This window comes from Periplaneta americana, chromosome 6 (assembly GCF_040183065.1).
Source record: "Periplaneta americana isolate PAMFEO1 chromosome 6, P.americana_PAMFEO1_priV1, whole genome shotgun sequence".
NCBI lineage: Eukaryota > Metazoa > Arthropoda > Insecta > Blattodea > Blattidae > Periplaneta > Periplaneta americana.
The window spans coordinates 97,222,371-97,239,636 of record NC_091122.1 but is presented as its reverse complement, the minus strand read 5'-3'; the positions used below and the strand labels follow the sequence as shown (position 1 = coordinate 97,239,636).

The 17,266-nt window shown below is 34.6% G+C and overlaps 1 protein-coding gene across 7 annotated transcripts in view; it reads left to right on the top strand.

Moving 5' to 3' along the window:
- The window catches only part of LOC138701524 (homeobox protein PKNOX2-like), a 169,322-nt gene extending 152,056 nt beyond the window's left edge, over window positions 1-17,266 (top strand). For 6 of the 7 annotated variants that reach the window (XM_069828506.1, XM_069828503.1, XM_069828502.1 and 3 more), the window contains 4 exons: window positions 3,997-4,267; window positions 5,867-6,009; window positions 7,910-8,276; window positions 12,100-17,266. In XM_069828506.1, the coding sequence (XP_069684607.1) occupies window positions 3,997-4,267; window positions 5,867-6,009; window positions 7,910-8,276; window positions 12,100-12,266 (948 nt within the window). In that variant the 3' untranslated portion in view covers window positions 12,267-17,266. The remainder of the gene's footprint in view (window positions 1-3,996; window positions 4,268-5,866; window positions 6,010-7,909; window positions 8,277-12,099) is intronic. The other variant, XM_069828507.1, reaches the window with a different exon arrangement.

The following is a 17,266-nucleotide window of genomic DNA, read 5'->3' as shown; positions in this document are numbered from 1 at the left end:
TATTATTATTATTATTATTATTATTATTATTATTATTATTATTATTATTATTATTATTATAAAAAAAGAAAAAGGATGACTAGAGACTGTAATAGTCCACTGTCGGATGAGGATGGTCATTAATTTGAAATAATTGCAATGTAACCTACCATTCTACCATTAATGGATAGTCCTGTCTCTTGTATCTCCTTGGATAAGTACTTTTCCTGTTTAATTTTTTGTATATACTCTGATCATGATGAAAATAATTCGAAAAGTAAAAATTATCTATTTGAGATAACTATAGGTAAGGTTGCCTGATGTTTATATACAGTACATTCATTCATTCATTCATTCATTCATTCATAGTTTTGTGCTCAAGAGCATGCTTTCATTGCAAACCCAGTACTCTCCAATCTTTCCTACTTTCAGCCTTCCTCTTAGTCTCGTATATGATCCATATACCTTAATGTCGTCTATCATCTGATTTCTTCTTCTGCCCCGAACTCTTCTCCCATTCACCATTCCTTCCAGTGCATCGTTCAGTAGGCAATTTCTTCTCAACCAGTGACCCAACCAATTCCTTTTTCTTTTCCTGATCATTTTCAACATTATTCTTTCTTCACCCACTCTTTTCAGCACAACTTCATTTCTATTCTGTCTGTCCATTTACAATGCCACACTCCACACAAAGTATTTCACTAGTCTCTTCCTTAGTCCTTTTTTTAGAGATCCGCAGATGATGTTCCCTTTTCTATTAAAAGCTTTCTTTGCCATTGCTATCCTCCTTTTGACTTTCTGACATCAGCTCATGTTACTGCTTAAAGTACACCCCAAATATTTGAAGCTGTCTACTTGCTCTACTGCCTCATTTCGAATTCGCACGTTTACTTTCTTTATTTTTCTTACGATAACCATGGTATTCCGTCTTGTTTGCATTTACCTTCATCCCATACTGCTCACAGCTATCATGCAGCTCCAATAGCTCCTTATATCATCTCCTCTACTGCTAACAATGCCATATTATAGTCGCGACGCTGTTATTCCCGGCATGACTCCTCCTCTTTGCTTACGTCTTAGGAAGTCAAGGCTCTATAAAGTCTAGGTAGGTAGTATCGTTCGCCATTTTCGTTCTTTAGTTGCCAAGCTACCAGACGAATCTTTTTGCCACACCGTTAAACATTATCATATCGTACTTCTATGATAAATCAAACACACTGTAATTTAGCAAATAATTGAGCGGCAAATAACATCCTCGTGTGCTTTCTGCAAACGCCAACGAAAGTGCCAAAATGGTGGGCGATTATATTAAGTATTTAACCAGCCTTAGGATATGCATAACGTCTTATCAGCAAATCACAAGACGCACATGTTTAAATGTAGCCGACCTGCAACGTGATTGGCTGCCGGAAATTAGAGCGACGGGACTATAGCAGCAAATTTTATGCACTTTATTCTTTTCTCTCTTATTATCAGCCCTCCCGTGTTCTGAAAACAGTTCTTTACTAAATCCTCCAAATAGATGTTGAACAGGGTAGGTGATAAAGGGCATCCTTGTCGTACTCCTTTCCCTACTCCACTTCCTTCTGACATTTCTTTTCCTATCCTGAGTTTGACTCTTTGTTTCATATAAAGGTTATAAAACAGCCTCTTCTCTTTCCAATCCATACCCATTTTCTTCAGGATTCCCACCAGTTTATTCTATCAAAAGCCTTTTCTAAGTCCACAAATACTATATATGCTTCTTTATTCTTCTCTAGGTATCTTTTACTGATTGTATGCAGCAGTCCAATTGCATCTCTCATACCTTTTCCCTTTCTGAAGCCAAACTGCTCTTTGTCCAACTGTCCTTCCATCTTTGAATATAAATGCTGATTCAATATTCACTGGAGAATGTTCATTGAGTGTGATATTGGAGAATGTTCACTGAATGCTATATCAGGTTGATAGTCCTGAACTCTTTACATTTCTTGGCATTATTTTTCTTTGGTATTGGAGGCAACACTGCCTCCATAAAATTTTCAGGTCATTCACCTTTCTCATATAGTTTGTTGCATAATGATATAATTTCTTGTCTTCACCCAAGCATTTTACTAATTCAATGGGGATTCCATCAACTCCTGTTGCTTTCCCGTTCTTCATTTCCCTAAATGCTAGTTCAACTTCTTTCCTTAAAATAGAAAATCCTTTTTCGTCTTCTGATACTGTTGCTTCGTCTTCTATAGCCAAGTCATCTGGACAATTTCCTGTCTCATATAACTCTCCTACATATTTCGTCCATCTGTTCAGTATTTCTTGGTCGTCTGTTGTTTCATTTCCTATTTCGTCTTCTATCAACCACGTAGATATCCTCCTCTTATTTGTGAAGTCCAAACATTTTACTTCGTGGTACATTAAATCATATCTTCCTTTTCTCTCTAGGTCCTCTATTTCTTACATTTCTCTTTTCATCCAGTCTTCCTTCGCCGTATCAGTTTCTCTTCTTAGTTCGTTGTTTTAGTACATGTCCTTTATTTAATTATTTTGTCCTTCGTTCCGTACTGACTTTGTCAGAATGCTCAAAATGTCCTGTATTTTTTTTTTTTACGTAAATATATTTTGGCAGTGAACAGCATTTTAAAAAATTGTTCAAGAAATATGAACAAATGCTGAAGAATGGGAAAGATGGTATTACGTGCCTCGATAAATCAAATTTGAGGCGCAATTCTCAGAGTTGTTCACTTTGTGTCAGTATATCTTCAGTATATCGGTTCATAATGCTAATGTTGAGCGTGTTTTCTCATAAATGATTGTTCAGTGGACAAAAGAAATAAGTTGATATGACCACTATAGAAGCTGTATTACATTCTAAATAGAATCTAGGCTATAACTGCAAGGAATTTTACAAGCAAATTCTTCGAAGCAAGGAACTGTTAAAGAAAGCCAAATTTTCAGGGAAATATACGGTAATTAAATAAAGAAATATGTAATATAGAGACCAGTATTTATAATGTAAGGTAATGACTAATTTTTAGTGTGACTATGTCACATGGAATATTGTTCTTTTGTCTCATCATACATATGTAACCAAAATTCAAAAGAATTCAAATTGAACTGAATATCCTGTATTTTTATTTACCAAATATGACAACTCTAACGAAAGAAAGCCTTGTGACTGATCACTAAGTTTGCTTTTCTAAGTCTGTGGAGTATTCATGGATAAGTAAGAATTCCTTCTGTCATTGATCATGTGGCATCACAGTTACAGAACCATTTTGTGAATCTATTTCTGATATGTATGATAGTGAATTAGAAATTGCCAATAGAAAATCTAGCTCAATACTTTATCCATTATGAATTTCTTTTGAACATGTTAGAATTGCAACCCAGTCTCCAGTATGAATAATGCCTTAAATTTCTGTTTTGCATTTTTTTTACAACAATCGACATTGAAGTGTTTCAGTTGGATGTTGGAATTATAAACAACAGAATGCACTGAGATACCATGATGATTTGATTACTTTCATGTTTGTAACTGTCAGGAGAATGGAAGAAATCCAACATCCTTAGCATTGGTCAACAACATATTTATAACTGTTGAGATCATCATTCTTGTTGCCTCCTGTAACAGTTCATCATTATTTTTCATTAATGATGAAATGTACATAATTAGATCACGGAAATTAAAAAAATAAATTCTCGTTTTTGAATGATAATTTCTCATCTGAAATATCTGTGTTTTCAGAAGTGACAGTTTCACTGAACTGTATACAAAATATTGCTTAGATTTAGAAGAAATAATATTATATAAATTTGTGCATTGCTCTTCTTGGCTACTTTTTTTGTCTTAAGGTAAAGTTACCTCTGCACATATATTTTTCTGTAGAGCTGCTTTTTACTGGTAATGCAAAACAACATGAAAACTGGCAGGTGAAGTGACTTACCAGCAATGTGGTTGAACCATATGGTTCTGCCTCTGCAACTTGCTTGACGGTTTGAACCAGATGGTTCTAGCTGGTGCCGTAACATGTTTGACAGGTGGTGTCCTCTGCAGGCGGTGTTCCACCTTCACACCACCAGGGAGGGGGAGGGGGGGGAGCTCTGCTAATGTCAACACAGCCGCAGTCTGTGCCCCCCTCCAGCAGCCAGATCGCCTACCAGATGGTGCAGACTGCTCAGGGTCTGGTGGCAGCACCTGTCCATATTCCTGCACAGGCGCCATCGCCTGGCATCGTACATGGGAGCACGCCCCTATCTCAGATTGGAGCCAACCCCTGTCCTCCGCCCAGTGACAACAGTCTCTTGCACAGTGAGTATCAACATGTAAGTGTGTCAGTTCTGAACCTTAGAGAGATCTTAAGTCCCAACTGATGCAGTGTGAAAATTTCTTAAAGATTGCAACCTAAAATTCCCTAAAGGCCTTTAAAGACTTTCTGCATTTTCAGTTGACTGACTACTTTTTATAGAATGCAAATAATGCTCAATTTTATATACATGAACTTGGTTGTAAATTTATCAGATTGCTCATGACTGCCCCACAACTTGAAATTAGGAGTGTTAGTAGTATGTTGTTAAAAAATTTGGGAAGGGTTTTGGAGAGAATGGTGAAATACGTCAGAGACAACTAAAAGTGATGCCGTAAATTGTTCCAAATATTGAAGATAAGTATATTAAAATAACACAGTGGTATAATTATGTATTGCTTCCATATTACCTTTTTTATTATGCGTATTTTTTGGGACCACAATGATATCTGACAAAATAACAGTATGATGACGATGCATTGTTTTTCAGTTTTCTTGAAGAAGGCTGACAAGGAATGTCTGCATTTTGCTAAAAATTATTACTATGTAAAGTACCAACTTGAGGTTTGTGAAGGCTTTACTGACATGACATTGTACCCTTACTTGTTAAAATACACACGCACATGTGGAACTTCATAATTAAAATTACACATGTAGGGTATATTGCCCAGGAAAAGAGGCTGTAAGCATGTGATCTGTGAATATGATTCATTAGATCTCAGGAGATATAAATATATAAATTGTTTGTTCTCATAAATACAGGCCAGAGAGTAGCCTGCTACCAAAGATATTATCAGTAAGCTTCTGAAACTAATTAAGGATTAATTAATTAATTGCACCCTTTTGATGTTAAAGAAGTAGCTGTATGTAGGGCCTTTTGGGACTGAAGTGTTCAGGAATAATCTGAGGCATGTGGTAGTGTAGTGGTTAAGGCTCTATGTTACAAAGACGAAGTGTTTGTGGATTCGATTGCCAATGGGGTCATGGATTTTTCAAATTGACCCAATCCTTCTGCCTGAATTATAGCCCCAGAACCAACTAAGGTTCTAACAAAAATAAGTACCAGAGAATTTTCCTTTGGTATGAAAGCAGGAAGCACGTAACAGTTGCTACTAATGTTGATTGTATACAAAGCTGGAAGTTTTAACCTCCACTGACTGTGGGCTGTAATAGCAATAACTTTACCTTTAGTTCATTTCCATTTATGTTGTTATTCTGAGTGTGTTGTGTGGTGTGTTTTGCCATGTCTTCATACTCACCAAATCATAGTTCAGCTGTGGATTATTAGGTTAGGGAATTAAATATTTAATCTATTTTTATTATATTTTATTTATGTTGGTTTTATAATAACCTTCAATTTATGATAGTTACAATTTTATTTTAGTTTGTTTATATTTTTATATTATTTAAATATTTTATTGGAATTTTTTTATTTCATTACTTTTTAATTGTAATGAATATTCTTTACTGTTGAAGTAATACCTATTAAGAGCCTTTATTGTGTTATTGAATATTCATTTGTACTTTATATTGTAGTGGATAGGTAGTAGTCTCACAAACATGTGTTTCAAACCCAGGTGTATCACTGTGACTGAATGTTGTAGGTCAGCTGTCACCAGCCCCAACAACTCCTGGTTCAATGGATGACGATGATGATTACCTCAACAATAAGAAGAAGCAGAAGCGAGGCGTTCTGCCAAAACACGCCACCAGCGTCATGCGGTCCTGGCTCTTCCAGCACTTAGTGGTGAGTTAATTAGTTGTATCAGACTTTGTTGTTATGTTGTTTGTTCACTTCATGAAGTGTAAGTAAAATAATCTGATGTTGAAAAAAATTGTTTTCTAAACTTCATTGAAAATACACAAGTTCAGCATCATTTATACTGAAAAGGCAGTTTTTGGCGTGTTCTGTATTTATCTGCTTTATCTGTCACATACAGTATGCTTTACGAAGTTACACTAGCACTTACAAAGATTATTCTTCAGATCTTTTTGAGTAAAAAAGTTGGTGTGAACATGAGTCCGATTATCAATAATTATTTATGGAAATATAACCATTTGAATCTCGAGAAAAGCAATAGTAATTGGTTCTACTACAAAAGAGAGATAGAGAAAATATGTAAATACGAGAATATTCTCTTGTAAAAGTACTATTTCATTAAATGTATAAAGGTACTTACTGCACTACCCAGAATGTTGAAAGAATAATTTTTGAAGCTATACAAGATATTTTTCTAATTTGATCAGAAAAAATATGTTTTATCATTATTTTATTTCACAGAGCGCAAAGGAATAATTAGTTTTTTATTAATGGTATGTTTTTTTCGGATAGAGTCTTCTCCTCAACACAAAATGACATTTAAAGTCATTTCTATAAAAATTCACTTCCCCCAATAAAGAATCTGGTCTCACGTCTCACACGTCATTCACATGGTATGGATGAGTGGGTCATTCATTTGATGTTGTTATTTAATATTATACATGTCTGGGCAAGGTAAGGGTGCGTAAATGTAAAAAAGCTACAAAATGTAGTGTAAAGTGATGTACTTTTATTATCATCATCATCATCATCATCATCATCATCATCATCATCATCCTAACAGGTTATAGTTCTATAAGAACTTTTATCATGTAGAAAAGTTTTCAACCCATCTCTTCACAGGACGTCTTTGTCAAGATTCATAATTCAAGATCGTTCTAGGGATACGTGTTCTGGACATTCAGTGAATATGGTGGTGCCAGTTATCTTGATAGCGATGAATATACTCTAGTATTGGTTTCATTCCTAGTTCTTGTACGATGTCTTCATTCTTCTTATGGTCCCACTTTGTGTAGCCAGCTGTTCGGAGCATAAATTTCATTTGACTAGAAGTGATTCTTCTTTCATCGCTTTTTCTTAAGAGTCCATGATTCACACCCGTAACATAGAACAGATCTTGCCAAGGTCTTACATAGTCGTGTTCGAGTGTGTCTTTGGACCAGAGTTGGTTTTATGATGCCCATAAATTTGTTGTATTTAAGAATTTTATCTGGAATATGAAGATCTGCAAAAAAAAAAAAAAAAAAAAAAAAAAAAACTTTACACAAAGGTATTTAAGTTCATTGATTCTTTCCAAATTTTTCCATTGATACAAATTTTACATGGTACAGGGTCTTTGCCACAGAAAGCCATTACTTTTGTTTTATCAGTTGATATTTTCATGAAGTATTTGTCTGCTATTAACTTTAAATTGTAAATTGATCTCTGTAGATTATCCTCAGAAGTGACTAATAAGGTCAAATCATTAAGAGTGTCTAAGTTTAAATTTAGATTTATGGATATGTAACCATGTCTTGTGTTTTTGAATTCTCTTATGATTGCATTCATATATACACTGTATATATTAAATAGAAGTGGTGAAAGTGGACATTCTTGTCTTACACTGGTAAAAATCTGGGTTCAATTCGAAAGTTTATTTCCCGTTTTGATTTCAATAGTAGTTTCCTTATATATATTATAAACGTATTTATCAAAATAGGAATTAACTGTATAATTGTTCAGAATTAAGACTCATATTCATGTGAACTTTTTATTCAAAATGATATCAACTTCAAGCTCTGTTAGTGGAGTATAACTTCGTGCATCAATTTTTATGTTGGGACACTAGCCAAAAAACCAAGATATCAGCCTCCATAATACGAATCTATGTGGTTATCAGCATCCGTACCCCACGGAGGACGAGAAGCGCCAAATTGCCGCACAGACCAACCTGACGCTGCTGCAGGTGAACAACTGGTTCATCAATGCTAGGCGTCGCATCCTGCAACCGATGCTGGATGCATCAAACCCTGCATCAGCCGACCAGCCTGGCTCAGGCAACAGCCTGCACAGCAAAAGCTCAAGCAGTAAGAAGGCCAAGAGCTCGGGCAATGGAAATAGCAAGCAGGCAGCGCAGAGATTTTGGCCAGAGAACATTGCATCTCTGCAGCCACAGCTCAACTTGTCGGCAGAGTCCAATGGTGCAGCACACACTGGTTGGTATCATTCTCAAACTGAAGTAATTCTTAAAATTAAAGTTTGAAAGATTTGTTGACTTCGGTGGTTTAGTGATTATTGCACTGATCTATAGGATATTTAATCACTTTGCTTTGATCGAATGAAAAGCAAAGTTAGTGCCATGTAGTAGATTTATATATAAACAATTTTTGTTCAAATATGAAGATGCATAGGGACAAAAATCTGTTTCCAGATGTCGTTACTTTATTCTCAATTATTCTTGTTAACATGCGTCACCACAGTAATGATTATGGGGGGTAGAGTAGAGTTGAAATAAATAGATTCAAAATACATTCTAGTCCACTGCCTCCTATGTGTAGCAATATTCATGATGTGGTACATTTACGAGGTGCACAAATTAAAAATTAAGCCATTACCTATCAACAAGACCCAATAACAGTGTTGTCAAGTGCTTGATATTAGAAACTAACCAAATAAGCAACATAAAAACAGTGGTTTGTACATCTATTGAAGTTTCCTGCCAAGACAATTTTTGGAAGGTTTTTTTTGTCAGAGTGATATTTGTCAAAGGTGCTTACAAAATGCCCCTTAAAAAAAAAGTCACATATCATTAAAATTATTCAAAATAAGCAAGAGAAAATGATTCGTTAAATATTTTTTTGAGTAGTTCCCTAAATGTATTAATGTAATGAATTAAGTATTTTATAACATAATGCAGTATATTAAATCTAATTAAAATATAGTGATTCTTCTTCTTCTTCTTCTTCTTATTCTTCTTCTTCTTCGTCTTCTTCTTGTACTGCAAGGCCTGTTCTGACAAAGTAAGTTTTTGTTTCACTAGTACAGGGTCGACCACATCTCTATGACCCATTGGTCTGTAACCCATTAGAAGTTTTGGGATTCGGTGATCTTCCATCCCTCACTATAAGTTGATACCAGTTGAGTTTTAAGTCTCTGATTTTTTCAGTTAGATTAAAAATATGTGTGCCACTTTTATTTACTTGCCACTAATTGGCACATACTCCCATTGCTGTGGTACGAGTTTTCTTGCCTCACACTATGTGTATTGATTAAAATCAAGTTAATGAGGTAACAATAGTAAAACACAATATCAATGTACAGCTGTCAAAAGAAAAAGTGACCACTCTGTAGAAGCTAAGTTTCCTTCGGGTATCTCCACTACAATTCGGAGACAGGCGATGTTACATGTTGTTGGACCATATGGCCTGATAGCTACAGTTGTAATTAAAGTGTTCTGCATGTTACTTTTCTAGCGTAGGAGTAGCATTCTGGACTGGTATTCATGAGGTCGTGCATTTCAACACAACTTTCTGATTTTTATGTTTTTTTTAAGAGAGAGAGAAAATATAATTGTTCCTGTCTCTTTTATGACTGTATTAGTAATTAACATCAGGTTCATGAATGTCTTATGCCATGACTTTAGCATTATTTATTTTGACATTATGGCTGCAAGTGGAAAGAAATAAAGAAAGATTTTATTCTCAACAAGAATATCTTTCATGGCATAATCAAAACAAACTTACTGGTGTCTGCCTTAGAAAATTCAAACAGTTAAAAGTTCAAAAAACAAAACAAAAAGCCACGATTCAATATTTAGTCCATCTTCCTCCCATCTCAATCATATCTTGCAGTCAAGTGAGCATAGAATCGACTAGTCTTTTCAAATAGCAATTGTTCTCAGTTACAGCATCCCAGGTATCCTTGACGAGATTCTACAAATCATCAGGATGTCTTGAAGGGGGATTGGGCCAATTTTTCCGCATATGCTTCTTTACTTGTGCCTCCTCTGTCGGAAGAACGTCGGAATTTAGATGTCAACATTTCAGGTTCAAATCCTCGTCACTTCTTAACATTTTATTGTGTTACAGGATAGTATAATGTAATAATATAAAAAGAAAAAAACTAACACTTGTATTATGCAGCTGTAGGCCTATTGTTGAAAATCTAACATTAAATTTCTATTATTTATATTGCTAAAGAATGATAACAGAATATAACTGATAACTTGGATATTATTTATATCGCTAACTAACAACAATAAAATAAAATGATAACTTGAACAATGCTCAAACTCTCAATCTTCGAATTGTTAAGCGGACACTCTATCGCTGCTCTACGAGAACGCACATGTGGATGACTTATCATGTGCTTAAACATCTTAGTTCCGAAACTGCTTCTATAAGTGTATGCATCATGTAACATTACCGTAATCTGAAACGGATTTAGAAAATATTTGCTGTTCATGAGTGCGGCCACTTTTTTTTTTACTGCTGGACACACCATTCCCTATGAAAGGAAATTAAGTTTCCTCGTATGTCTGGCAGTCAGTACAAGCGAGAATTTCTTTTGTAATGATTATGTAATTGGAAGGCATCTTTCTCAGTTTAGTGTACAACAGTGAGTGTTTGTGTTTCTCTGCTCGATAGGACAAAGAAGTTTTACAAAGAATTTCCAGTATCAGAGTTCTTAATCATACAACATAATCATAATCTTGTTTGAAAATTTGAAGGAAACTGGAAGTGCACAACATGTTTTGATCCAATAAACTCAAAATTATAGAACACTTCGTGTAAAACATATTGAAATAAAGTTATGTATTTTCTTTTTGTCTTTAATGTAGTAATCATATTTGGTAATGATGAGTGATATCTAAGAAGTGTCTAAGTGCTTCAGTACCGAAGTCTACACTCTTACAAAGAAAGAAAAAGAAGATGACTAAAAGATTGTTTTGCAACAATCTTATGGGCCACATGAAGCTGGTGCAGACAGTGAAAGTGCAGCGTAGTAGTAATAAAATAAAACTGGCACACTGTATTATGTACTCTAATGAATTGAATCGAATTATATTATTTAATCCAGTGAGTTAAGTATAATTATAATATTACGAAATATAATGAAATACACCTAATTATGTCATGTAATTTTACATTGATGGACAGATGAGCATATTTATCTTAATCACCCATATGCACGTAAGTTAAGCTAAACACTCACTTAAGGAAAGACGTAGGCCAAAAACAAAATTTCAGAAAATCATAAATATCTTCTAATGTATTGCACCTAGAACAATGAAGTTTTGCATGCTAATTTGTAATAGTGTGGTAATGATCTGTGATTTTTTTTTTCAAAAATTTTTAATGCATGCAGTCTTTCATTTTTAAATTAAAAACAATCATGCATTACTATAAACATGTACCTTTTTTATGGAAACCGGGTAATGAAACAATCTGAAATTTTTTCTGCTTACTAAAAGAACACAAACATAACACATTATGCAGAGACTTTTCCATATTTTTTATAAAATGTTTAATTTTGATTAAAAAAATTGAATTACAAATTAGTCTTCTTTATAATGTAAAGAAATAAAAGAGAACACATTTCACACTTCTTTTGCAAAATAAAGTGAATCTGCTCAATAAAAGCCAGCATGCAAAGTTTCATTCAATTACTCAAACAGTTCTTGAGAAAAAGCTACATAAGTATTGAAAAATGAAGTTACGGCAAAATGAGGAGAAAGTTAAACATACTCTCAGTACCTTAAACTCTTTACATGTCTTAAAATTGTCCATATATATAATCAGGACCGAATTTGGCCCTCAAATTTTGAGGGTAGATTCTTGAAACTATGTACTATTAAATAAGACGAATTTTTTTGTGATATTTTAATCATTTTGATTTACATCTCCTCTTAAAAATTGAATGATTTCATCATGGGGTACGGGAGTATATTTCAAAATGTAAGCATGCAAGTAGCAGTAAAATTCAAGAAGAATGTTTGATTTTGTATAATTTAAAATGTGACATGATTTGTATGTGCAGATTCATCGCTCATCAGCTCGACAGTGCTGTCCAGCGAGGAAAGTGAAGGCAGCAGTCAAGACGAGGATGAGGAGGAGGAGGAGTTCGAGGAGGAGGGGGAAGAGCGATCACAGAGCGCCAGTAAGCTGGAGGGGGAAGCCAGCTCGGATTCGGAGCATGCGCAATGACACAGCACGGACTGAACATTGTGCTCTGTGTGGACAATGCCAAACGCGGCGCAAGACGTCGCAGTCAATGTATACGTAACGGATGCCAGCAGGCTAGTTCCTCTCTACCATGTATACGTCACACAAGAGATGTAGCAGACTTTACAAAGTATTTCATATTTTATTGATATAAAATAAATATATATATTTAGATTTACTTCCCTCAAAATACTTGCAATGCTCATTTTAAAAAACTGACAAGAAAAAATCCGTCTAAATTTTTTGTTGTTTCTTGTGAATCTCTCTGTCAGTACCGTTGTTACTGTGCGTGTTACTAGATGCATTGCGAGAGACTCAACCCGCCCGTTTTGCTCATAATAAGTATTACATAGGTCATAGCTTAGGACACTCGTTTCTGTTAACTTGAAAAGAAGTAATAATGCTAGTCTCGAATACTCAATTGCTTTCATATGCAAGATGAAGAATCTCGACGATTTACATGCTTACCATGTAAATTATCATGACTCTTGTAAACAGCGGATTTCATTTGGTACCGAATACTCGTGAAGTCGGTGTCTCCACAACTTTCAAATGATTTTTTTCCTGAGAAGTGTGTCAACTCCCTCCATTTTCTTATAACACTAAAGATTATTGCATGTTTAAAAACATGGAATGGACAATATCGTACTCTTAGTTATGAAAGATATCATGCCTCGTATAATTAGCTTTAAGATAGGTTATTTTTCTTTTTCCATGTTTCCAAGAGTACATGTGTGCCATTCATGATATGCCATATAACTGTCTATTTCACATGTGTGCAATCTTTCCTCTATATTGGATGTGTGTAAAGTAATTGTAGTCATAACTCTTGCTCATAACCAGGACGTAAGTTGTGAACTGGTTCCTCCAGTTCTCTGTCCAAATTACGTGAGGTGTGGTTCAGCCTGTCCACATGCCTTCTGGTGCACAGTCTCTACCTATATACAAAACTTATTACGTGCCTCATGCCTCACTCGCTCTTTCTTCTCCATGTCTGTCTGTTGTCCAACCCAAGATGCAGTTCATAGGATAGGTAAAAACACTAGTCTATAGGTTTATTATGCCAGAGGACTCTGAAGACTCAAATTGAGGCTATAGAAACAACTTTTGCAAAGCGGAAGTTCTTGATTAAAATATAGTTGCCTTGTGAATTATCCCACTCAGTCAGGAACAAAAATCAATTGCCTTCAGCTGGGCTTGAACTCGCGAACTTCGAATCTAATGCGGAGCATAGTTATCACTTTGCTGTAACAGACATATATCTAGTGAGGTGGTTTAAAACATTGAGAAGTGACATTACAGGAAATCTGTGTGTAAAACCACAAAGTATCTCAGTATTGCGCCATGAAAACTTCAAACCATAAATAAACATTGTTTTTATCAGATCTGTTTTTACAATTCGGAGAAAGTTTCTTTCCCCTATTTTCTTGATGAAGCAACTGTGATATATGTGATGTCATTACTTAACGAATGTTACATTAAACCATGTTGTGTTCTCTAAGTTCAATGTTTTATAAACTTTTTTCCTATGAAAGACATTTTAAGATTTGCTGTTACATATTTCAATTAAGGTATATATTTCCAAAGTCATGTTATGTTGCCTGAAAGAACCAATATTCATCCTCTCAAGACACTAGAATTGTAATTAACTGCCCCATACCATAATAGTTCACAGGACCGACTTTTTTTTTTTTTACTTTGATCTTTAGCTGGTAGTTTGTGCCTAGTAAGGAGGAGAAGATAGTGAGTGGGTTGTATAAGTTCCAAGAAAAGATAATATCAAAGCCTGTTCCCATATATTATAGTGTCCTTAGCCATACAGGAACAAATGAGTGATAAATAGTTACGTAAAAAAATGAACAAAATATTGCATCATATTCGGTTTACTATAAGAAACAATGAAAATATAATGTGTGTTCTGCATTAATGTGCAGAGTATAGGCTATGGCATGACATCTGCGGCTATATGCAGATTCACTGTTGTTCAACTCAGTAGTTCAATCTTCAGGAAATATGTAGTAATATCACATAACATACTTTTGTAATAAATCATCTCTGATGGTCTACTGGTTACTGTGCTTGCATCTGGACACAAGCATGTCGGGTTCAAATTCAACTGATGTCAATGGCTTTAGTGAAAAAATCATAAGTGTGGTCTTCTTTGGATGGGAAAGTAATGTCTTTGGTCCCATTGATTAATTTTCTGCATATCTTGTATCTTATTTTCATCTCTTGATAACAGATATTGCCGCAATAATCATGAACACCTCTGGCTGAAACAGAGTGGGAACATGTCGATTCAAAATCTCACTGTTTGTAATGTTACCTGCCAGCAGCATACTTGTACAAGATATATAAAATTAAAATGAAAGCCAGTAATAGTCAAGAGAAGCAGTTATTGCTTATTTTTTTTAATAAAATTAATGTTTCTAAAAATTCAAGACATGTTTGGCTGTAGGAAAACTGCTTCACTTTATAGTCCTTTTCAATTCTTGTTCACTGTTATCTCCACTTCATTTTTCATTGCTTTTTCAGTTTCATTCATAAAATAATACTAGAGATAGAAATTGGATTACTTCAAAATGTAAGTGTTAAATAACTTTCCTTGTTAATCATTTAGAATGGACTGAAGTGACTGAGGCATTTGAAACGTGCTCTGCTAAGTTGCTGTCCTGGGTTCTTTGAAATAAGTATCTATGTTTTATAGAAGAAATCACACAGTTTTCCAGTGACAGGACAGTGGTTCCCATTATTTCTCATCCACTGTTAGATTACCAAACTGTTGTAGACAGCGGTATGAGTACAAAAACTTCATAACATGAACATTTTAAATTTCTATATAATCTTGATCATAATTTTTATTGGACAACATAGACATTGTCACGTTAGGAAGTGGATTGTGTGTTTTACTTTTAAAAGTAGTGCATGTTTTTCAAAAATCGCATTTTATTCTGCAGTATTGTTATTTACACAATATTGATACATTCTTTAGGAACAAAATGTAATTTTTCTCCCTAATCTCCATCTCTCCCAACAACTTTACACCACCTCAGAACGAAGGCATATATATTCACATAATAAAACTTGCAGTTGGTGCTTTCAAGCCATTCTTCTACAGTTTCCATAAGGAAGTCGTGATTCTCAGAATTGGTTCTACTGTACAACTGCAGTATTCAGTATTGTGAGCTCATACCTCATGGTGACTCATTTCAGCATGATGTACAAATGAAGAAATCCTTCCCCAGAATCTTTATGAACTTTTCTTCTGAAGATGCAGATTTAAATTTCTTCCTCGAAAAATATACATGGTGGTATTCTGTCAGTCGAAGAATTTTCACTTTTAACTGTGCTGTGTTTGACTACATTGGTGTTGTTACATGACAGTGACTGGCTATATGTCAGTCTACAAACTGTCGAGATGATGTTGCCACTCCCACCTCATAGTATCTGCCTGACAGTGTCAAATGATTACTTATTTGGTGAACTTAAAGACTGCAATTACAGAACAAAATTTGGTGATGACTTCCTTGTTGAGTTTGGAAAAGTGACTTTACTGTGCAAGCATAAATATTCTTATTACAAGATGGCATAAACCTATAGAGATGGAAATTATAAAAACATAATGCTGTTCCTATAACGTATAGCTATACATTGTGTAAATATTAAAAAACTGTAGATGATGTATAAATGGTGCAGTACTTTTTGAGTAACCCTTGTATACGACACTGTAAACCACAGCTTAACTCAACTCTTAGCATACAATATTTCTTCCAAGTGACAATGACTGTATCATTACATCGTTATCTATGATTTTTCCTTTTTAATATAAATGGGCATTGGCACAATGCGTCTATCTATCTGAGTTTTAGAAATACAATGCTTCTATTTACCTGAGAAAATGCGAGAATATTTGTGAAGGTAATTCTTCAACACAATTATGTAGTGAACTTCTAAATTATAAATGCATAAACTAAATTTCTGATTCCTTTTGTCTGAGCTGACATTGTAGGTTTAAATTAGCTGTTCATAGACAAACGTATTAACTGTGATTTGGACTATTGTTTATACAGTACATATATCAGCAGGACAATATATGATCCTATTCCTTATCAACTCAACCTTGGTCCTTGTACTGTTGTGCCCAGGAGTCGCATGTGGACTTGGATTGTGTTGCACTAATGCCTTTATAGTTCAGTTGGGTGGAGATTGTGTTCACAGGATCACAAAGCAGCCGTGGTGCTCTCAAGTATACGTATGATTGTTATATTAATCCCGCCATTATTTGCATTTTGCGACACAAGAGTGTTGTACTTTTATGCTGTAGTATTTTTCAGTATAGGTGATTTTTTTTATTGCGTGTAGGATGTTCATAAGGGAGGCCATGCTGCCTGAGAAACGATTAATGCATGGTACAAAATATTTGGTGACCTCTGTTATGAACACTTGACACATCGTATAAATTAATACCAGTCTGTGATAAGCGCGTGGGAATTTTTATGTGCGACAAATAGGTTCTCCCCAGCAGAAATACTGATGGTATGAAAGTTCAAGCATGGTTTTTGAATACATATGCTAGTTCGTTTTTTGCAATAAATAGTATACCATACGTATTCTGTACATGCTTAATAGTGTACATAGATAATGGCATAGATTAAATAGTGATTGATGATTTTTTAATGTATTTTCTACTGCAACCTGATTTCATAAGCTGGATTGGTTAATTTTGTTAAAGAAATGTTTTTGTTTCTAATATGAACACTGAACAGTATTGAAATTGTACAGTTTTTGAATAGATAATGGTTTTATATATTACATGTATATTGTATACCAGTCGTTCTTCAATTGTCATATATACATTACAATAGAAATAGAACTCGAGTAGTTCATTTCTGAAAGCATACTGATAAGTACTTTCTTTCTGAAGTTGCAGGTTATGCAATTGCCAAGAGATTGTTCAAATATAAATGACTTTGAAATTGCAA